The sequence below is a fragment of the Drosophila grimshawi genome, unplaced genomic scaffold (assembly GCF_018153295.1).
Source record: "Drosophila grimshawi isolate 15287-2541.00 unplaced genomic scaffold, ASM1815329v1 contig_44, whole genome shotgun sequence".
In the NCBI taxonomy this organism is placed as follows: Eukaryota; Metazoa; Arthropoda; class Insecta; order Diptera; family Drosophilidae; genus Drosophila; species Drosophila grimshawi.
Window position 1 is genome coordinate 20,087,380 of NW_025063240.1, and position 22,404 is coordinate 20,109,783.

Consider the following 22,404-nt stretch of genomic DNA (forward strand, 5'->3'; position numbering starts at 1 on the left):
AACTTACCCCCGCCAACTAACCATCGTAAGCCTCCGCTTTTTGGGGCATGCTTAACATGCCCCATGGCTTTTGCTTTGCTTTTGCTACACTTGATTTTCTGTGTTTTATTTTTCCTTTTCATATTCAAGCATTTTCTCGCTGCCTGTCATGGTCCATGGCGCATTTTCAAGGATTTGTTTCGTTTTCTTTCTTTGCATAAATTTCCACATTTTCCTTTCGACTGCTGCTGCAGCATCTTTCTCCGTCTGCTTTTTCTTCTTGGCTGTCAGGCTTGTGTAAATTTTATGCAATTTCAATCAATTCGATTTACATGAATTTTTCATAGCTTTCTTTCTCGCTCTGCGAAAATGGGAATATTTTATCAACTAATTGACATTATCTTAACTATATTTTATACGGTATTGATTTAACTTGCTCTCTGCCCTTTTCAGATACCAGACAGCTCTCGGTTTTTAGTGGGTCAATATGTTACCATCCATGACGATGTCATCAGCCATGTGAATATTTCAAATGTCAAGGAGGAGGATGGCGGCGAATACACCTGCACGGCGCAGAATGCGATTGGCAAGTGAGTGGCCATAGTTCCATAAATAAAAAATACACACAAACACACTTATTCCATATGTATGTTTGTGCGGATGTGGCACACACAAAGCTGTGCACTCGGATAGAGGCATAAAAAGCATTTCCATGCTAAATCATAAATTTAATTGCTACACAGCATAGTAAAAACTAGAAGAGAGTTGCCTGACAGTATTTTATGCGACTTTGAGATGTCCTGTAAATATTATAACATCAGTTTTTCCATTTTTCCTAAATACAAAGCAATTACTAATGTAATGAAGCAAATCTTTCATAATTACTTAAGTAATTGTCTTTTCTTGAATCAGCAAAGTAATTACATACTATGCTCAATGCAAAAAAAAAATCATCATTTTATATTACTATCATCATTTTATGCCCAGTTCCATAGTCAATTCTAAAGTAATTCAACAACTACAATAATTATTTGTTTAAAATATTTAATTACTGCACGTAATAATATAAACAGCAATACTTTTATTTTGTTCACCTCTACAGTTTAGTAGTTATTATACCCATTTTCATATTTGCCCCTGAGAGCAAACACATTATGCATTAAAACATATGCTAGGCGCCCGTGTTGGGTATACCCAAGATAATAAAGGGTATGCGAACAATGGAAGCGAAAGCGACATAAAATCCAAACAATTTGTCGAGTCAGTCTTTTTAGCAGCGCGGCAACAACTGTATACAAATGCTGGCAACCCTCCCCCACAGGCTACCCACAACCCCAATAAATGTGCAGGGTTTTTTTTTTCCTTCAGTTTTGGCCCACCTAAATGTTAGTTATGACTTGTGTATGTTTTTTATATCGCTGCAGGGTCTCGCATAGCGCCAAAGTGAACATCTATGGACTGCCTTACATACGTGAAATGCCAAAAATAACAGGAATCTCTGGCTCAGATTTGATTGTTAAATGTCCTGTGGCCGGTTATCCCATCGATAAAATACATTGGGAGCGCGGTAAGCAATACATTTTTGTATATATAATAAATCCCAACCTTTATTGTTCGTAATACCTTCATAAAAAATGGAATACTTTAATCGCGCTTCGACAAATTTGTGCTTCATGCGCTTTCAACGCTGCTGTTTGCTTTTGCTTGTGGCACGTGTTTTTTTTTATTAAAAACTCGCATGTTTGCAATTGTGCATATCACATATGCACAATATTATTAAAAACTGCGAAAAAGACTGCAAAACTGCTGCACATTTTCCGCATTTATTTTTTTATTTTTTTGTTAAAGTAGCAATAATGTAAAATCTGTTTGTTTCGATAATATTTGATTTGATATTTTTTGTTCGGGAACCATATTTCATTTATATGGTTTTTGCATTGCAATTTTAATAAAGTTTTGGAAAAAAATGATTTAACATATTTATAAATATTATTTTTGTGCTCTGTCTGTTATTTAAAAACAGATCATAATATTTATTTGTTATGCTTATGGCATTTTCCATAGACATATGTACATAATTATTCTCTTAATTTAACAACAGTGCCTCAACTTTATTTCTGACGTTCTTCATGTTTTTCAAAACTGCAACATGATTTAAAAATTGTTGAATTTTCCTTTCCATTGTGTTGTGCACACAAATTAGTAAAGCCCAAAAAAAATATGTACGAACGTAAAATTGTTTCAAAACGTATAAATAATAAAAGTCCTGAAAAGATTATGAATAGCCCATCATAAATAAAAACAAGTTGTACTGTTTTTATTCGAGTGAAATTAATTGCCGGAAGTTTCGTTTCTTTTATGCCATTTTATGGCTGTGTGTTTGTGTATTGTGTTTTCCTGCTCCGAAAAGATGGCCAAACGCTGCCCATAAATCGACGACAGCGTGCCTACAACAATGGCACCTTAATTATTGAGCAACTGCAGAGATTGGAGGATGCGGGCACCTACACCTGCATGGCCCAGAACAAGCAGAAACAGACATCGAGGCGCAACGTTGAGATTCAAGTGTTGGGTGAGTACACGCTGCGTATGCGTAATATGTGAGATGCCTTTCCTATCTATTTGCTATGCCTTTTCCCTCCCAATATTCAAATTAGAAAGTTGCTGTGGCATCAACAACAACAACAGCAACAACAATTGCTGCCTCTGCTGCTGTTGCACACAATGAAACTATTCCAATTAGACGGGCAACAAAACTATGCAGCAGCAGCAGCCATAGCGACAGCAGCCGCAGCAACTATTTCCAGCTGCCAGCACTTTTAATGCACATGCACACAGCGAGTGGGTGGGGAGTGGGTGGGTAAGGGGTTGGCACAGCTGTTAGGGGTAGGCGTGCCACAATAAAGTCATTGACTTTTGTCTGTGTCGTTGTCTCCTGCCTGTGGCTATCTCTGCATCTCGCTCTTCATAATCATTTACTGTGTGCCGGGCTGTTATCAGCGCGCCAGCTGTTGCTAAGCCCCATTGATGTGGTGACTCCGGCTCCGGCTACGACTCCTACTCGCACTCCTTCTGCTGCCTGCCACACCCACCATAGCCATAGCCAAGCCAAGCAGCCCCCAAAAACCCTGATGGCTTTTGTGCTTAAGCCAACTTGGCATTTGTAATCAGTGTAATCAGAGTTTGCCGTAGCCGAAAAGTGCACGACCAGCTGAGATACCCTGTAACCAGATAAATAGTGCCCCAAATTTTATGCAATTGAAATTTTCTCAGTGTATATATCAGTTTCTTCTGCATTATATTCCCCATCTGTGGCTGCCACAAAGTTTTATACACAGTTTTATAACCCCCTCCTTTAGTCCTTCTATAAGTACAGGGTATTCATAGAGTATCTCTCTAGTTTTTGTCTAAAATGCTTATGCTTATCCTTGCCACTTGCAGTGCCGCCAAAAATCATGCCCATTCAGGCCATGACGAATATGTTGCGCGAGGGCATGCGGGCGGCGATATCCTGTCAGATCCTTGAGGGCGATTTGCCCGTCAGCTTTCGCTGGGAGCGCAACAACAAGCCGCTCATTGGCACGGGGTAAGCTGAACCAGAACAAAAACTAATTCCACACAAGCTTAACCCATATAACTCATCTTGCTGCCTGCAGCAACGAGGTATTCCGTCGTTTGGATGAGTACTCGGCCAGTTTGGTCATCGAGCACATTACCTCGGATCATTCCGGGAATTATACATGCATTGCCAGCAACGTTGCCGGCACGGAGCGATTCACAGTGCCACTAACAGTAAATGTGCCACCGAAATGGATACTGGAGCCGAAGGATTCGAGCGCACAGTCCGGCACAGATGTGCTGCTGCACTGCCAATCTGCGGGTTATCCCAAACCGACAATCACGTGGAAGAAGGCTATTGGACCGACACCCGGGGAGTACAAGGATTTCCTGTATGAGCCGAGCGTGCAACTGTTTGCCAATGGCACCATCTTCTTCAAGAAGATCAGCAAGGAGTCGCAAGGACACTTTCTGTGCGAGGCCAAAAACAACATCGGATCCGGCGTCAGCAAAGTTATCTTTCTCAAAGTGAATGGTAGGTATTCTGATATATACAAAGTTAATACGTTACCACGCCCCTCGCTTCTTGCAGTGCCCGCCCATTTTCCAACAAAAACGAAACAAATCTCGGTGGCAAAGGGCAAACAGGTGCATGTCCAGTGCAATGTCCAAGGCGACAATCCCATTGACTTCAAGTGGAAGATTCAGGCAACGCAACAGTATCTCGATGAGTCGCTCGATTCACGGTAAGTCTACCTTAACGCAACTCTTATCCTTGTCTATCCTTATGCCTCTTTTGTTGCCTGACTGGCTGAGTAAAAACACTCCGCGACACTTGAATAGGCGCAGCTTCAGAAAATATATAAAATACATTTTATTTATAAATATAATTATTTATTAGAGAGGAGTCTAACAAGCAGTTTTACTTTGTACCAATGCAACTATATTTTACTCATCAGACTCTACACACTTGAAAATTCATTGCCTTGTTTCTATGCAAGCGCCCCGGAATGTTGGCAAGTGTTGGAAATCAATTCCAAGTCGATTGTAGTGCCGCAAATTGCTTTTAATTAAAAGAGCTGTGTAAATACCAAAGTGGCAGGCACAAAATCTGAGCTGTTGCTAAGCCCAGTCTCAATTTTTCAATCAGCCAATGAATAAACGCGTGATTGAGTGACTGATTGATTGAATAAATGAATGAATGTGTGTGTGTGTGTCGTATTCCAGTTATACCAAATAAATCTTATGAGCAAAATTCGATCAAGGTTTTTTCTATTTATACTTTGAGCAGCCCTAAAAGCTGCTTTAGTTTCCAATTCAAGTATTTTCCACTTGTGTTTCTTGTAAGTATTTTAATGTATGTGTATTTCCGGCTTTTCTTCTCTCCCCTCCCCTTCTGCTCCCCTCACTCGACGTGGATGTGCTGCCCGAAAAAAACGACGAAAAAAATCACACAATGAAAACTGTGAACGCAACACGCATTTTTATTTATTTATGCCATTTGCTCACGTGCACACACACATATGTATAAATATATATATACATGTATATGCCTATGAATGGATGTGTGTGTGTGTGTGCCTGTGTGTGTTGGCCTCGTTCGTCTTCGTCTTTGTCAACAAACAACAAAACCAACAACACCAACGACGACGACGACTGCAACGTAAAAAACATTGTTATAAAATTGCATTGCATCGCTCACGTTTCGCAAATACACGTATCCGTATCTCGGTATCTGCATCTGTGTATCTGTATCTGTGTGACTGTATCTGTATCTGTGTATCTGTATCTGCATCTGCATCTGTGTATCTGCATGTCGTCGTACCTCGTGTGTGCGTGTGTGTGTTTATCTTGTATCTTTTAAATGCATTTACTTGCGTATAAATCACACACACACACACACACACACACACACACACACACACACACACACACACACACATACACACACACACACACATACACTCACACACACAGCTACACAATAAGAGATCAAGTGCTCGACGACGGCATGGTCTCCGAATTGGGCATTTCGCACACATATCGCCAGGATACGGGCATTTATATCTGTCAGGCCAACAATGCATTTGGACAGGTAAGTGCATGCTGACACTTTTGTGCCACACACACACACACACATATATATATATAAATATATATAGATATAAACTGCTGCCAGGGTTGCGGACAAAACCGAAAAGCAATCAGAACTTTAGCACAACTTTAAGTTGCGCGCAGCATGTTTTTTTTCTATTTTGGGTACACAAACAAAAGAATCTTTACTTCAAGTTTAGTTTACGTGATTTTTATAAATCAATTTACATTTAAATATGAAAATCCCATCTGCTTAACTCAATAAAATTCTCGCAGTTGATCAATAATATGTCTGGTTATATTCTTTATCAAATAGAGGGTTTCGTCTTTGCAATTGTGTATTTGATTGCTTGCTATTGGAAATCGATTTATATCTAGCAAGCGCAAGACTGGAGTTTTTATCATAAAATACTAGCTCTTATGGTCACTGAGACAGCTGAAAATGGCTAAATGGTTGACGGCTATTGATGCTGATCTATTACATATAACTACGGTCAAAATAATAGTGGCTCACACAAACTGTTTAAAGAAACTACACAAAAAGTATTTCAAAAATTATACAAATTTTAAATTGTTTAGCACAAGCAATAAATACAATACAAGGCAGAAAATATGGAAAGTTGACTTAGCTTTTAAATTATGAAAGTCTTTGAATTTATCATAAAATTAAATAATAATTTGCTTTCCTCGGGGCAAATAAAAAGCTTAACAGCTATTAAATGTATTCATCCGATGTTATCAAAGTTTTTTAAAGGTCATATTTCACAGATTTAATAGCTGCTAAGTAAACTCTAAACAGTGATTAAAAAGTGCTCGATCATCGGTTCAGGTTAACCCTAAAACTTTCAACAAATGCCGCATACACCCTCAAATTGACAGCCACACACACTTTGTGTGCTTTTGGGGGCAGCCAGACGTGCCTCTGAAAATGTGGGCTCGCCTTTTACCGCTGCCCCAGCTTTCCCAGCTGGCAACAGTTGTTAACCCTAATTCATGGCAATTTGAATAAGCCAGCTGCTGCTGCTGTTCCAGCCCCAACTCTCTGACAGACTACTTAACAGCAGCTGACGCTTAAATGAGCTTCCAGCTCAACTAACCCTTTTTTTTTGGTTTGTGGCACAGGACGAGATGTCGATACAGCTAATCGTGCAGGAGGTGCCGGAGCAGCCGAAGAATCTGCGCATCAACTCGCAGCAATCGCGCAGCCTGCAACTGACCTGGAGTCAACCCTTTGCCGGCAACAGTCCCATCGAACAGTATCACATCTACTACAAACAGATCTCAGGTGAGCTACAACCAACAACCAACAACTAACTACTATAATTATTAGTATTATGTTTGAACTATTGTGCCCCCTTCGGAGCCTATTGCTCTGCCATCAATCCTAATTCCTGCTTGGTTCAGAGTTTATTCAATTGGCAGTTCGTCCCTCTTTAGAGCTTAATTACATCTTATTTGTAACTAGCACTCTACTCAACTCAACTCTCTCCAATTGTATCTATCCATTTCACCTGCAGACATTTGGCAGAATGCGGAGCACATTGACATAAGTGGGGCTCAGACAGTTATCAACATCCAGCAGCTGCGTCCGGCCAAAGCGTATCACATACGCATGTCGGCGGAGAATAAGCTGGGTGCATCGGAGTTCTCGGAGGTGGTGCAGGTGACGACGCTGGAGGAGGTGCCGTCGGGGCCGCCATTGCAGGTGCGCGCCGAGGCCAAAGGGTCAACGGAGATATCGGTGACATGGGATGCACCGGAACGTGACCATTGGAATGGCATCCTGTTGGGCTACTATGTTGGCTATCAAATGTCCCTAACGCCCGAGGACAAGGAGGTGAATCCGACGCAGGGCTTCAGCTTTAAGACGGTCGAGGTGCGCTCCCATTTCGGTGGCGAGACGGTGCTCAGCAATCTCAATAAGTTCACTCAATACCATGTGATTGTTCAGGCCTATACGAGTCAGGGCAGTGGACCGCCCAGCAAGGAAATTGCTGTCCAAACAATGGAAGATGGTAAGTGTGGTAGACACATCCACTCCCCTCCTCATACCCCCATACAGCGCCCCGACACAGTCTGGCTTCACACATTGATTGGATTTGTTAATTGGCCGTGCACAAAAACTGGACAGAGGCCAATTGGGGGCTCCACAAGCTCTTTGGGCGCCTCTCTCTCACTCTCTGTCTCTCTCTCTCTCTCTGCCTGTCTTTTGGTGTCTGGGAAAAACGTTTAATAAACTTGCAACACCCCCTCCTCCTGCTCTTCTCTTTCTGTCTCTGTTTCTCTTGTAGTGCCCTCATCGCCGCCAGAGTCGCCACAATGCGATGTGCTTGGCTCCACATCGATTTATATCACCTGGTCACCGCCGGATATTGACGGACAAAATGGCAAAATCAAGGGCTACAAAGTGTTTTACATATCGGTCGATGAGCTCTACGGTAAGTCTGTAACAGCAATCGCCCACTGCCTCCCACCGCCCGTCGAATTGGCTTTGGGGGGGATTTGAGGCCATTTCAGAGCAATTATGCAATTCCATTAACCCATTAACCTGCAACAGCGCAAAATGCCATCAACATTCAAATTGGAATTTTCCAATTCTTGCTTGATTAACATTTTATGCGTAGGTGATTAAGGATGAAAGAAATCCTTTTACTTATATACATTTAATTGCAATCTATGTGTAGGAAAGGAAACTTTGTTTTTTCTTGCAATATAACAGAAAAAAGAAAAATAATTTGTATTTTGTGTGCTCCTCAATTGAAGTTAGTTTAAAGATTTATTTCAAATAAAAAACATAAATTTTATCTTATATACTTTTTGTTATTAATTTCATGACAACTCAAAACAATTCTTTAATAATTATTCTGTAGCTCTCAACTAGAATTTTACTTTAAATTATACTTAGCCGCTTCACTAATTTTAATAACAAGAATAAGTCAACAAAAACTCTCAATTGAGGTAGATATTCTATTAAGCAGCTGCTCAAGGCTATAAGCAAGTCAAACAAACTTTGTTGTTGTCCAATTTAGCTTTGTTTTATATCCATTTGTTGTATTTCTTGTACATTTTAATGACATCTTTTGAAATGTTTCAGTTGTTGATGTGCTAATAAACCATTTTTGTGCTGTTGTCCATTTAATTAGCAGACAGTTTTCATATTTCCAATCACTGCTAATTTTTGTTGTTCTTGTTGTTTCTTGGTATTTGGTTATTTTTACTTGTGCTGTACAGAAACGGAGCCGGAGGTTGTCAAGTCAACAAATCAATACGTCACCATTGAGAATCTGCGCAAATATACAAACTACACGGTTTGGGTTTTGGCTTACACCAAAGTGGGCGATGGCATGAAAACCAAACCATTTTATTGCCGCACCCATGAGGATGGTAAGTGGTTCAGCGTGGTTCAATGAACGCAAACGAGGCACGGCATCCATCCCATCGCTCCCAACTCCCTCTTATGCACCCTTTATCCTACCCAAATACCCTCCAGCAACATCCCCTCTCTTTTGGCCGTCATCATCATCGTCGTCGTCGCCTCGTTTGCAATTTCATGCAGCGCTTTTTATTTATTTCTGTGCTTCGCTTTTTTTTCATTTTTGTTCATTGCAATTGCTTTTATTTATATGCATTTCTATTTTTTATTTATTTTCTCTGTCTTGCTTTGCTCTGATAAAGTAGTATATTGGCAGAGTCTAAATATTGAAACTTTATATTTATATGAATATATTCTTGGCAACAAAGGCATATAATAAATTTGTAGCTGGCTCAGTTTTTAGCCAGACTTTCCTCCTTATCAGAGTATTATTTATTTGACTGTCTTTGACTGGAATATAGAATGTGCAATATATCAGAGTATTACTTAGTCGACTATCTTTCACTAAAATATTCCCACTTGCTTCTACGATTTTCCCACAGTGCGTTCGGCGCCCCAAGCAATCAAGGCAATACCGGCTTCGAGCACGAAAATCATAATCTCTTGGCTGCCGCCCGATCTGCCCAATGGCGACATCGTAAGTAGTCCCCCAACCCACTCCCAATCCCAATCGCAATCGCAATTCCAATCTGAAACTCACCTGTTAACTATTAACGGCTCCGTCTACAGACTGGCTACACGTTCTACATGTCCATGCTGGAGGGTGGTCGCGAGGAGGGCACTCACAAGCGTCTGCTCGGCCCCTATGTGGAGATGCACGAGACCGTTCGAACTCAGGAGTCGGCCACTTATCAATTCTGGTTAACTGCATCCACGAAAATGGGCGAGGGCGAGAAGACGCAGGTGGTGACAGTGCCACCGAATAATAAGGTGCCGGCGAGAATTGTCTCATTCAGTCAACGCATTGTCACGCCGTGGAAGGAGCATTTGGAGTTGCCGTGCCGCAAAGTGGGTGCACCTGCTCCAGTCACCATTTGGCGACAGGACGGGCACAATATGGAGACGAGTGCAAGGAAAACAATTGCCAAGAATGGCACCCTGTATCTGCGAGAGTGTCAGTCAAGTGATGCGGGCAATTATACGTGCAGCGTGGAGAACACTTGGGGCAAGGACGAAATCGTCTACAATATTGTGGTGAAAGTGCCACCAGAGGCACCCAACCTAACCGTAGTCAATACCTATACGGATAGTCTGCATCTGGAGTGGCTGGACAATAGTCATGGCGGTAGTCCCATCCTGGGCTATGTCATCAACTATAAGCGGGACAATGGCGACTGGGAGGAGTTGCAGGTGGATGCCAAAACGAACTCGCATCTGCTGAGTAATCTCTGGTGCGGCACCCGCTATCAACTCTATATTACGGCGTACAATAAGATCGGAACGGGCCTGCCCTGCGACATTGTCAACTCCTACACGAAGGGCAATTCCCCGGTGCAGCCCAAACATTCCCAGATGATAACGAACAACTCGACGAGTGTCACCTGTTGGCTCGACTCGTGGGGCGATGGTGGCTGCGGCATACTCTATTTCATGATCGAATCGAGGGTTTATGGCCGTTCCACTTGGGTGGTTGTCTCCAATCATATACCGCCCACAGAGCGTATTTATACCGTTAGTGATCTGGTGCCGGGCACCAAATATCAGCTCAAGGTTACGGCTCACAACAATGCGGGCTCCACAACAGCTGTTTACAACTTCACCACACTCTCCGCACAGGGTGGTGAGTACAAGATGTTGTGTGCTACACTGAAAGAAACAAATGCTTTACTTCTCTCTTGCAGTGCTTTATAATACGGATCATTCGACGCCCGTTTCCCATTTGAGCGATCTGCCTTTTTATGCGAATTTCAAACTTTTGCTGCCCATTTGCGTCTCGCTGCTGATGCTCCTGGCGCTGATTGCAGCCGCTTTGTTCCTGCGCAAGCGAAGTAAGTAACGGGACTTGTGAGTTGTAGTTTGAATTCTGGATTTGAATTTGGAAGCCCAGTTTCAAGTTGGATTTCATGTTAATTTCAAAATCCCATTTCTTGTTTACAGAACTTTCCAATCAGGCGCGTTTGGCAAGTTCCTCGATGTCGGAGTCCCCCTCTTTGGCCAATCTGCAGAACAAACAGAATCGAGACCAGCAATATTTGGCCGTACGTTGCAATCCAACGAATTCGGCGCCACGCGGCTCCAATTCGAACGATTCGGGCAGCTTTGGCAAGGCGGAGGGCAATGAGTATATCGAAGATATATGTCCCTATGCCACATTTCAACTGAACAAACAGACATATAGCGAGAGCTCCTACAGTGGCAACGTTTACAGCGGTCCTTATCACTCCGTGCGCGGCTCCTTTGTCTATCACGATGTCAAGCCGGAGAGCTATCATGTGAGCAGAAGATGAAGATCTATGAATTTGATAGAATATATATGTAATCTACTACTTTTTTTACAGTCCAAAGAGCCGGAGTATACAAAGGTGCGCCGAAAAGTCGGTCGCCTACGCGATCCTCACTCCGAGAGCCAAGGTAGCTAATATACCCCACATATATATATCATAATCCTTGTCATTATCGTTATCATTATGATTTTCATTTGAGACGCCCCTTAGTGTAATGTAGTTTTAAGCAAAATTTGCACTTTCTTTTCCTTAGTTTTGTTTTCTGCTCACATCATATCGCATTCAATTTAATCCACTTTATTATTTCTATTTCACTATATTCTCAACTTCAAATAACAACTAACATTCACATTCAAAACTTCACAAAAAAAAAAATCAACAACAAAAAAAAAATACCATCGCATCGTATTAAACTTTTTAGAATCGGACAATCCAGGTTCAACAGATTCCGAAGTTAGGAAAATCCTAACTCTTCACATACCAATTACAGAATATGACACACTCGGCTCCGAGTCCGACAACGATGTGTCTGCACGCGCTCTTAACTCGGCCAAATATCGCGCACAACGCGGTAAGTAAATCCAATAATTAATCATATAACACTCGGTGAAAAAATAATGCATTTTTCCATGAGAAGTTCTCAGAGAGCTTGTTTGCTACAAGAGATCGATCGATAATAATCGAACGCAACATAAGAACAGATCTTTTTGTCCGAGTGCACTCTTACGTAATTTAGAGGAATATTTTTGTATTATTATCATATTTTTAAATCAATTTTAGACACTCAAGATGAGACATCGTCTTCGTCGGAGACGACGCCAACTAGCATGACCCGTAAATCGAAGCCACCATTTGCGGCACGAAAATCGGGCAAGCCGGGCACTAGTGGAAAACGCCACGTACGCAGTTCCAGTGGCTATTCGAGCCACAATGAAGAGACTACATTTAGGTAAGCAAAATCATGTGAATCAAGCAATGTGAATTGGTCGCTATAAACATAATTAGAACCCTGTACGTTTAGCATATCCAACTATCCACCAAACTATCAGGACCACATAAATCCACCAGCGCGTTTCTCGGATGCCAATGAGAAGTCCAAGACACAAACGTCGCCACGTATGCGTGCCAATCAGAAACTAACGAGGGAAGCTTTCCAAATCAATGTCTAAAACATATATACTAAACAAACCAAAAAAAAAACCATAAAAACAACAAAAAAATCACATATATATAAATTAAATAATTTTTAAATTAATACGAATATCGAAAAAGATGTGTTACGGAAAGAAAAGAGAAAAACGAAAAGCGTTGAATGAAAAATTGTAAAATTTGTTGTAAAATCCACCCAAAAATCAATATGGTATCCCATATATAAGGCAGACTTGGCACATAACAAAAAAACACTACTTCTGCATTTCTTTAACAACATATTGTTAATAATAAAAAGAATAAAAATAAACGAGCTACATACTAATTAAATAATTATGGAAAAAATCACTAAATTTATTAAACTTAAATGTATGCCGTTAAAAAAAAAATAATGAGAAAGTAATAACAACTATTTACAACAAGTGAAAACAGCAAAACTTTTCGAGCGTATTTTGATTTTCAACGAAAGCAAAAATAACCAAATATTTGCCCAATAAAACCAAAACAAAAAGAAGAAAATAAACAATAAGACTTATTTACACACTGATTATGCTTAGTTGGACTTGAAAAGCTACATAAAAAATAAGTTAAAACGAACAACAGAAATACAAATAATATATTATGACATAAGTTAAGCATTTAATGTAAAGCGCGAGCTAGAAAGAAAAACTGCGGCAGGCCGTGTTTAAAATGTTTTGCACAGCTGAGAGAACTACACAAAAAGTTAGAGTAGTCACCGGAATAAAACCTCTTTAAAATGCAGAGCATAAATCTGAAAGGAAAGAAACGATAATACATGAATGGAAACTATATATAAATATATGGCCTTTGTGCTAAGCGGTGAATAACACATAAATACAAAAATACATAAAAACATAAGTACATTCATACCTATATACACATATACACATACATTTGTAGTAAATTAAAGAGCATTTTGTTGGATTGTTTGTTTAATTGTTTCTTTCCCCCAATCAGTTCGTAAGTTAACCAAAATAAATGGAAAGAATAATACTTTACAAATGTTAGCTAGTTATTTAAATGAATTAAATTAATTTATGAAACCGATAAAATAAAAAATAAACACATGCATCTAATAGTTTATGAAACTGTTGTACATAGCTAAGTATATAACATTAAATTATACAAATCATTTATATATAATATATATATATATATATATATATATATTAGTGGAAAATTTAGAAAGCCAAAGTCGTAAGCCAGCATGCATTTTCATATAAAAAATCAAGCAGCTGCTCAAGATAAACAAAGATAAAGACATATATAGCGCCGATTCTTGTTTGCCAAATTATAAACCATAGCTTTCACACACACACATACTGCTCCTGGATGATATAGACTAGCGCATATCTGATTATATTTTACAATAGCCAAAAGAAAAACAAAAAACAAACTACAAACCAACCAATTTACATGACAATATGATAGCAACAAAATACATTATATAATACCAAACAGAGCAAACTTAAAAACACACACAACGTTGTAGCTCACAGATAAGAAAAAACACACACACACACATCTCTAGTCATATAAAACCATGATCTATCAAGAACTAATATATAACTACCTAACAATCTATGGAGTAACATTTTCTGGCAATGCAATAATTCAGACTGCACCATAAAAACAGATTTAGGCATTTAAAAATTCTAATAAAAATACTTGGTTGTAAAAATTTGAGAAGAAATTGTAAAATTACACAAAAATGAAATGGAAAATACTTATAAAGAAAAATCGCACAGTTGATGTACATTTGTTCAATGTATAATTAAAAACAAAAATAAATAAAAAAAATTGTGCTCTAAATACATGACATGATATTATGATGAAAGCCAAAAACAAACACTTGAGTTTTTATTTTTTTGTTGCAGTTCAAAGATAACAATAGATCGCATTTATTTACATTCGACATAGCGGATTAAAAAAAAAAAACAAAGGCATATTAAGTAGATTCAGGCGTTGGAACCGAGCTTATTAACATATACAGACTGATTTCAAATTCTTTGCAATGATTGCAATTAAAGCATTTCACAATAGCTTGTAGACATTAGACATTAATTATTAATGTTGTATAAACACAACGGTATAGAAATTCTAAAAAAAAAGAAGCTGAGCGCTATACATTGATTGTGTGTTCTCTTCTTCTCATTCACTTAACAATAACTTAAGGCTAAACAGCAATTTTACTTGGATTATAAAATGAACAAAAAATATTAACATTTCACTTAAAGCACATTTACAGAGTAGTTGTAGTATTATTAAGGAGGTTTTTCTTTTTGGGAGATGCGCTTTCGCAGTTAAGTTTAAATGGTGTATAAAAAAGGCTTTAAGTGTGAAAAAGCCACTTTGTAAGTCAAACGGCATCTTACGAATTAAACGTTAAACTAATTATAAACATTCTTTTACGATTAACATTTTTGTTGGTTGTTTTTTTTTTTTGTTTTTTTTTGTTTTGATTGGTTTTGATTGCTTTGTTGCTTATGGCAAATATCAGAACATAATCGGTTTATCCTTGCACTGGTCTATCACATAGCCGGTGAAGCGTTTCAAGAACTTGGGATATTCACGCTTGTAAACAGCGCGTAAGGCGCTCGCCGGAGCCCAGCCCCCAGGATTTACTAAAAGAGAGAGATCAAAAGATGACATATGAATATATGTGATACACTAGCTAGCTGTAGATTAGATTATATACGCACCCACAGAGCAGTAGGTTACTTTGCAGGTTAGATCATCGCGATTCAGTGGCTGACCCTTGACATAATCATCGGGCAGCAGTGTTTGGCAGGCGAGTATCACTGTCAGAAAGATGCGCACGCATTTGCCATTCTTCGACTAGTGAAAGAAGCAAGTTGAGATTATACATATATATATAATATTTGTAACTCACATCTTGTTTGGCATACTCCGTTGAGTTGTTGCACACCACCCACATGTCCCGTGTGTCCGGATCGAGGCCATCATTGATTTTGCGCATATGCGACCAAAATTGTGCATCACGCTGACTCGCAGGCCAAATGCGTTTATGTGTCTGCAGAAATAGCAATGTGTCCGCTGAAATTTTCTCCAATATTGTGCAGTCCTCCAGCGTTGCTAAAACAAGACAAACAAGTTGTAGTTATAGTGTGTCTCAAGTATAGTGATTGCTCAAGTAAGTAAGTAAGTTGAAGTTGAGATAATTTAAAATATCTACGACAAGTAGAAGAAATGCATATTCAATGAGTCGGGTAAATGAAAATAAGCTTTACTGAACTTTTTCAACTTATAAATATTTCTAATTTTGAGCGAATGGTATTCTTTGTATATACAAAATACACACTCACTCGCCCCATTCTTGTGTTGTGCGTACAAAGTTTGCTCAAAAGCTTGAAGACTTTTTAAAAGCAAAAAATTAAGTGATGAATTAATATATGTATCTTTAAAGTATTCAAATTATTTATATATACATAAAATCCACAACTTACTCTCCCAATCGTTGCGGAACTCGGGCATAAAAAAATAATGGCACATTTCGCGCGCTGTGACGCCCTTGACGGAGTGATAGGCTTTCAGGGGATCCATGACCATGCCATTGACCTCCTCCTCGCGTTTGTACATTTTGATTTCACCCTCATCGGCAAAAATTTGCCAGCCATTGCCATCCTGGCCGACGCCCTCGCGTGCATAGTGCAGCTGTTCCTTGCACACGCGATCAATCTACAAAAAAATATGCATTTATTTTTGTATAATTTAATTAACCACATTTCGAAATTGAGTCAGCTATATCCATGTTTACCTCCGGCCAGAGTGCATGAGTTTTGGCCTCGGCCCCTGTGCCGAATTCCTCGCGTGCCTCCTCGCCCTCGGCAACGGCCTCGTGCGGCACATTTACCAGCGTCTGTGAGATTTGCGATTGCAGTCTCAACTTGAAGCGGATCTGCATATCCTCCTCGATTTTCTCCAGGCCCGTCTCGACCGCATCAAAGAACTCATCCTCGGGCAATGTGGAATGTGGACCCTCCTGCAAAATGCCAAATAGATACGATATCAATAACTGAATTAACTGAGTCAAGATTATTAGAGATGGGATTGGGGTACGGCCTAATTAATTTTAATGACGCAACAGCGCAAAAGAAATGCGAAACGTGCCGCGTATAAATTAATTGAATATATATCTATATACATATATATGTAGGAGACGTCAGACAAAAATCCCAAAGTGCAGACAGTGCCGGCATATGTAATTGAACGCGGAGCATAATAGAAGCGAACCCATATCATCATACACACACAGAAACGCTGAGTGAATATTAAAAGCGACGCCGTCTGGCATCTGTTTGGGCGGCGCGTGCAAACCGAGCCAAGAACTATGAATAATTTCGAAACTAAATTGAATTTATTAATTATGGCGGACTGGCAAAAGTTGCTGGCACTGCCAAGCAGCCAGCAGCTGCAACTACTTCACACATCGCAATAAGTGTTGTATTTTTAGGGAGGATATGAGGATTTGTAACTGAACACCATATGTGGCACATGTTTTTTTTTTATTTTGCTGTTTTTTGTGTGTGGCCCGATGAAGTCATGGCCAGCTGAGCTCACGCAATTGCTGGCTGGATTATTTACCACGCTCGACTTTTGCGTTTCGCCTAAAAGTTGACAGCAATTCAAATACCAACAACAAAAAAAACAAAAACAAGGACGCGCGGGCGTTTGTGGGGAGGGGGTGGAGGCAGAGCGAGCGCGTAGTCCGAGCTTGTGCCTTGTGTGTGGCGCGAGGGCGCAAAACAAACTGTTGCTGAACCCACAAATACAACCAACACAAAGCGACAGCATCCTTGGAGCCACAAAACTAGTGAGAGCGGTGAGCCGAGAGAGAGAGAGATGAAAGTGAGAGAGAGAGAGCGAGAGCTTAAAGCTTTAAATATAAAGGATTACAGGCGCTTAAGCAATAAATCAATGTGTGCACTCAGAGAAAATGCTTTAATTACTCTAAAAATATCTGAATTTTAATGATTTTGAAAGATACTATTTTGTATTCCGAACTACTAGTTTAATGAAGGAGCAAACTTGATAGAAATTAACTATTTTAAAGAGTCTCCTAAAATAAGTCATGTTTTTTGGAGAGTGTATCGAACAGAGTATCATTAGTTAACACCGAACAGTTCACACATTTCACACCTACCACAATAGTCTTCTTGCTGCCATGCTGCAGTTTTAAGCCGCATCGCCATTGGAACCGCATCGCAGGCATTTTTATTTATATCTTTTGGTGTATCAACTTTATTCTTCGACTAATGCCAAGTTAAAAACAACTGCGATCACTGTTTATTTGGACAGTGGTGTGCACGAACAGATTCAAGCTGAATTTCCAGCGTGATTATGGCTGGTAAATTTCACAATTGGCCAAAAGACAAACACTTGAAGAAATAGTTGCGTTTTATTATTGTTTGTGTTGACAATTTGTTTATGATTTGTACGTGTGCGCAATCCGATCGCTGACCGCTGACTGAGCAATGCGAACAGTCAACAATGAGCCACAAGCCGAGCCGAGTGGGCATTTAAGCCAGGCTAAAACAAGAGTTACGTTTATCAATCGACAAACACGAACTTGTCATGCTCTAAACTGAACAAGGGCTGCAAATGTGATCAGATTAAGATTGCAAGTAAAGAGTATAGTTTTAATGTGGCATAGTTGTCTATTGTTGGATAATATTTATATATTTAAAATTGAAAAGAATTCAGTTGGATTGTAGATTCATTTAAAAAATATAAACACAATTGGAAAAGTTTGTAGATTGCTTGTAGATGAATTTGTCACTGCTTTGTGGTTCTTCAGTTGCAATTAAAACTATTTTCTTTTTCAAAAGTTCCTAAAGCACTCAGCACGTCGAAATGCTCACGTTAAGTAAGTGTATAAGCCCCACGACTGTTACCAAAGCAAGACAGACATGACCTACTGCAATGTTGGCTCTTAAGCACTTCAGCAACCTTAAACTGTCTATGCGTTAACTTTAAATATCTTCATGTGCCTTCAATTTGGCTTTTGCGCTTGAGCAGTCAGCAATGTGAATGAACTGCGCCATTAGCATAGGTAATATATATATATATATACACATTGTAAATATATAGAAGTCGAAGAGTAAGTAAGAAGCCAATCAAGTTCAGTTTGACATATAGGAAATGCCAGAACCAAAATAGAATGCAGTTAATTCAATATTAATAATACATGAAAATGTTGTGAGTAGCTCAATGACAAAATCAAGCCCAATTCAAGAACTGCTGATGTAATACTATAAGCAAGGAGGTATTCCGAGGGGTGGCATGGGTGGAATGTGGATACTTCTTAAGAATTTAGCAAACTCATTTCCCTTTCCCTTTCCGGCACTTCTCAGTAAAATAAGACTAAGTTGCTTGGGTTTCTCTAAATACTTTGGACTTATTAGATTAGATTATAATAAATAAGAAGTGATTTAAAATTTGGATATGATTTGATATATTTTCATTAAATAATTGTATAAATTATAATACAAATCAAAAAATAAGAAATAAGTTAAAATACAGTTCCCCTGGGCATTTAGTCTATACCCAATATTTCCCTGCCAATTTATAGCTTTTTATGAAGTTATCGCTTAGAGATAGATAAACAGCTAAAAATACGAAAGTCATAATGAATTCGAGGCAGTTATTTGGGGTAGAGCAAAGCAGGGACTGAGGTTTGGGGGGTATCACGTTGTGTGTCATAACAGCATTAAATTTGCTTTATTTATGTCCAAAATGAACGGGTTCCCCCAGCTAATTACTTGTTACTTTATAGCTTTAGATAAGGCAAAAATACAACTCAGTCGCCCCTTCGCCATTGCGAAAAGCGGACTACGCCCTTGAGTTGAGCTAAAAGCGAACTGGACTAGGGACAAGCAATTAAATACGATAAGAATCAGGAACATTAAATCAAGGCACAAACAAACAAACGAAACAAACAGCAAAACTATAATTATATATTTTTATAATATAGACCATTTTTCTATAGTATAGAAGTGTGCTTTTACCTAATCATCCGGAATTGTTTAAATAATAGCATGGCACTTGTTGTGTACGCTAAAATTGTAACATAATCAAACAAAATCTACAACAACAAAATTTATATACGCCGTTATTTTTGGACATTGACTGGAATTGATGAGGGCGGACCTGGGCGTGTTGTGTCTAACGCTGACGCGGAGCGAGGCCACACCATTGTTTATATTTACAATTTGTTGTGGACCTACATCAAATTGGCCCCGAAATCAATTTTTTTTTTGTGTGGGCTTGTGCAACAGCCACAAACAATAAAAACTTACCTCAAAATCTGGGCCTGGATATGATAAACGTTTCAGCTTTTCAATTTCCTCCTTGAACTTTCTGCAAAACAAAAATGAAGGAAAAGAAAAACATTTTAGATGACACAACAAATGCGAAGGGCCAACGGTCAAGGGTCATCGTACCTATTTTGCTCGTCAGTGCGACGTCGCTTATCAATCTCACGCTCTAATCTGCGCTTCCATGATTCATCGTTCTCAGCAATGATTTCCAGGCAATGCTGCAATGTGCTCAGCACACCAGCGGTTGTGGCACGAAATGTGATCGATTCACCCTGCATGGCGATAAAAATATGTTTCATTATTAATATAGGTAAGCGTTCGCTAGATAGTTACAAAATATATACCTTAAAATCGATGGGCTTCAGGCCATCGCCCAAATCCAAGGGCTGTGCATTGCTCTTGTTCAGCTCGGAGCAGGCGTCAAAGTACCGTTGCAGCGTCTCAATCTGTATGAAGAGTATATCCTTAAAGGTCTCCAGTTCGCCAACCTTTTCGCGCAGATTGCGTTGCGTCTTCTTGAGACTGCCGCCGCTGGCCAGCGATATGGTGTTCGACTGCAGTGACATGGTGCTGCCATGGCGTCTCAATGAGGTTGTGTCCGTGCTGCCAGTGCCCTCCTTATATAGCTGCAGTACCTCCACCCAGTGCATGCGATCCTCACTGGTCTCGGCGCGCAAACACCAATTATTCAGATTATTGACGACCACATCGAAACGCAGCTCATCGGACTCATGTGCCTGAGGGGAGAGTTGTCGATAATGAATCATTGTTTACAGTATATAAATATATAGATTAGAAGTATAAGCACATTTCCCATAAGTGTCGTCAGTGGCAGGGGCGGTGCCACCGCATGCCACTTACATTGATGACTTCAGTTTGGGCATTATTTTGTTACCCGCACCACAAACAAAACCACCACTTGGCTGGCGACAATTTCCACATTAATTGATTGCGCTGCATTGATTGTCCGGGGTCGCGAGAGCTAAACGTCCCGAGAACTACAGTCAAGCCTCGTTAAGTTTCATTAGCCTAGTTCACAGATTCGCTTGCAACTGAATGTGAATTGTTTTCAGACTAGAGAATAATAGCAAAACAAAAAACAACTCAAGTATTTCTCTACGTTAAATCGAATAATATTAAATATTATAATTGAATCTAACTGAAGGCCACAGTAGTCAAACTATAAGCCAGATTGATATGTTTCTAGCGGAAATTTTGCGATGTTTAATTTAAAAATAGTTGAATCCAGATTATCTATTCTTATCTTAAGTATAAAACTGTCAAGTTTTGAAAGCGAACAATTGCCGAGCGATGGCGTCTCTTTCTATTTTTCTCTTATAAGTTATCATTACAGTTAGCGATGTTCCACTGTATACACACTCACACACACACTCACTTCAACTGGCCCCTTGAGTTGTTGATTAGTTCAATTAAAAACACTTTGTGTCTAGAAACGCACCTTAATGGTAGCCTTGGACAAACTGATGGCGCCACGACAACCCAAATCCGATTCCGATTCGGATTTATAGTAGGAGAGTGTGCCATCCTTGAGAACTATATAGCGCGGCTGCCAGCCATAGATATAGTTAGTCCATTTGCTCAAATACCCGCGCAACTCAATGCTATTGTCCAGATACTCTTCCTCCTCGGAGGTGTCCGACGTGGAGCCAGCTGGCGCCGGAATAGCAGCTGCAAGCGACGCAGCAATCGGAGCCATGGCATCAATTGGTGGCATCGAGTCCGCTTTGTTGTCCAGGTCAGCCATGGCAATGCAAAAATGCGTTGATTAACCTGTGCGAAGAAAATGACAATAAAAACACAACTAAAAATGATTGACCAAATATAACAGTTATTTTTGTGCGCCACGTCCGCGTGATATCAACAAGCAACAACAAAATAATAATAACAACAACAATACCGGCCGCTATTTTTTATTTTAATGACAATCATCTGTCGACTGCGACCGTGATAATACTCAATGCTACCATTATCAAACTATGGTCCGACAAAACTCTGACTCAGTGGCACTTTGCTTCCTATTGTTATTGCTGTTGTTGTTGTTGTTTTTATTCTAATTGGCGTTTGGCCGGGTTTTTGGCATTAGCGTTGGTGTTTTTGCTAATTTTGCCTTGCCTTTTGGCATTGTGTTTTGTTTATCGCTCTCACCTGCAACAAGCGTATTTACTGTTTACTATCCGCTCTGCGCACACATTTGTGCAACACGCCGAATTCGTGCTGTGTGTTTATCGCTTTGTGCAAACTTTGTAAATAACAAAATCAAAAAAAAAAACAGTTCCTCCAGTACGCGTACGCGTGATAAACTCAAACAGTCAGCTGTGCGCTTGCTATCGATATATTATGGCATCGATACTATTGTTACAGTGTTGCAGACTATGCGAATGCTAAGCGCCAACATTCGTTTAAATACTCTGAAATGGAGTATAAA

General features: G+C 39.7%; 2 protein-coding genes across 6 annotated transcripts in view; one reads left to right on the forward strand and one right to left on the reverse strand.

The window, feature by feature from the left end:
* Positions 1-12,666, forward strand: part of LOC6556800 (Down syndrome cell adhesion molecule-like protein Dscam2) — a 39,725-nt gene extending 27,059 nt beyond the window's left edge. Inside the window, exons 13-31 of one of the 3 annotated variants that reach the window (XM_032743021.2) lie at positions 433-569; positions 1,404-1,546; positions 2,390-2,551; positions 3,421-3,565; positions 3,636-4,072; positions 4,130-4,283; positions 5,515-5,632; positions 6,754-6,916; positions 7,149-7,646; positions 7,923-8,069; positions 8,863-9,015; positions 9,547-9,641; positions 9,734-10,784; positions 10,846-10,992; positions 11,102-11,436; positions 11,503-11,575; positions 11,870-12,019; positions 12,229-12,397; positions 12,470-12,666. In XM_032743021.2, the coding sequence (XP_032598912.1) occupies positions 433-569; positions 1,404-1,546; positions 2,390-2,551; positions 3,421-3,565; positions 3,636-4,072; positions 4,130-4,283; positions 5,515-5,632; positions 6,754-6,916; positions 7,149-7,646; positions 7,923-8,069; positions 8,863-9,015; positions 9,547-9,641; positions 9,734-10,784; positions 10,846-10,992; positions 11,102-11,436; positions 11,503-11,575; positions 11,870-12,019; positions 12,229-12,397; positions 12,470-12,617 (4,425 nt within the window). In that variant the 3' untranslated portion in view covers positions 12,618-12,666. Of the gene's footprint in view, positions 1-432; positions 570-1,403; positions 1,547-2,389; positions 2,552-3,420; positions 3,566-3,635; positions 4,073-4,129; positions 4,284-5,514; positions 5,633-6,753; positions 6,917-7,148; positions 7,647-7,922; positions 8,070-8,862; positions 9,016-9,546; positions 9,642-9,733; positions 10,785-10,845; positions 10,993-11,101; positions 11,437-11,502; positions 11,576-11,869; positions 12,020-12,228; positions 12,398-12,453 lie in introns of all 3 variants that reach the window. The other 2 variants (XM_032743022.2, XM_032743023.2) reach the window with 2 other exon arrangements.
* Positions 12,667-14,478: 1,812 nt separating this feature from the next.
* On the reverse strand, positions 14,479-22,223 carry LOC6556813 (ceramide transfer protein). Of its 3 annotated transcripts, none has more exons than XM_001983546.3 (10): positions 22,125-22,223; positions 21,418-21,749; positions 20,303-20,695; positions 20,082-20,230; positions 19,938-19,998; positions 16,397-16,621; positions 16,086-16,317; positions 15,512-15,714; positions 15,321-15,456; positions 14,480-15,242 (listed from the first exon to the last, which is right to left on the reverse strand). In XM_001983546.3, exons 2-10 carry the CDS (start codon positions 21,721-21,723, stop codon positions 15,115-15,117), a joined length of 1,833 nt encoding a protein of 610 aa, XP_001983582.1. In that variant the 5' UTR covers positions 21,724-21,749; positions 22,125-22,223; the 3' UTR covers positions 14,480-15,114. The 3 variants fall into 3 exon arrangements, with proteins under 3 accessions (XP_032596386.1, XP_001983582.1, XP_032596383.1); XM_032740492.2 differs by lacking the exon at positions 22,125-22,223 and adding an exon at positions 21,806-21,997; XM_032740495.2 differs by lacking the exons at positions 19,938-19,998; positions 20,082-20,230; positions 20,303-20,695; positions 21,418-21,749; positions 22,125-22,223 and adding an exon at positions 17,783-17,866 and having other exon boundaries at positions 14,479-15,242.
* Between the last annotated feature and the right edge of the window lie 181 nt (positions 22,224-22,404).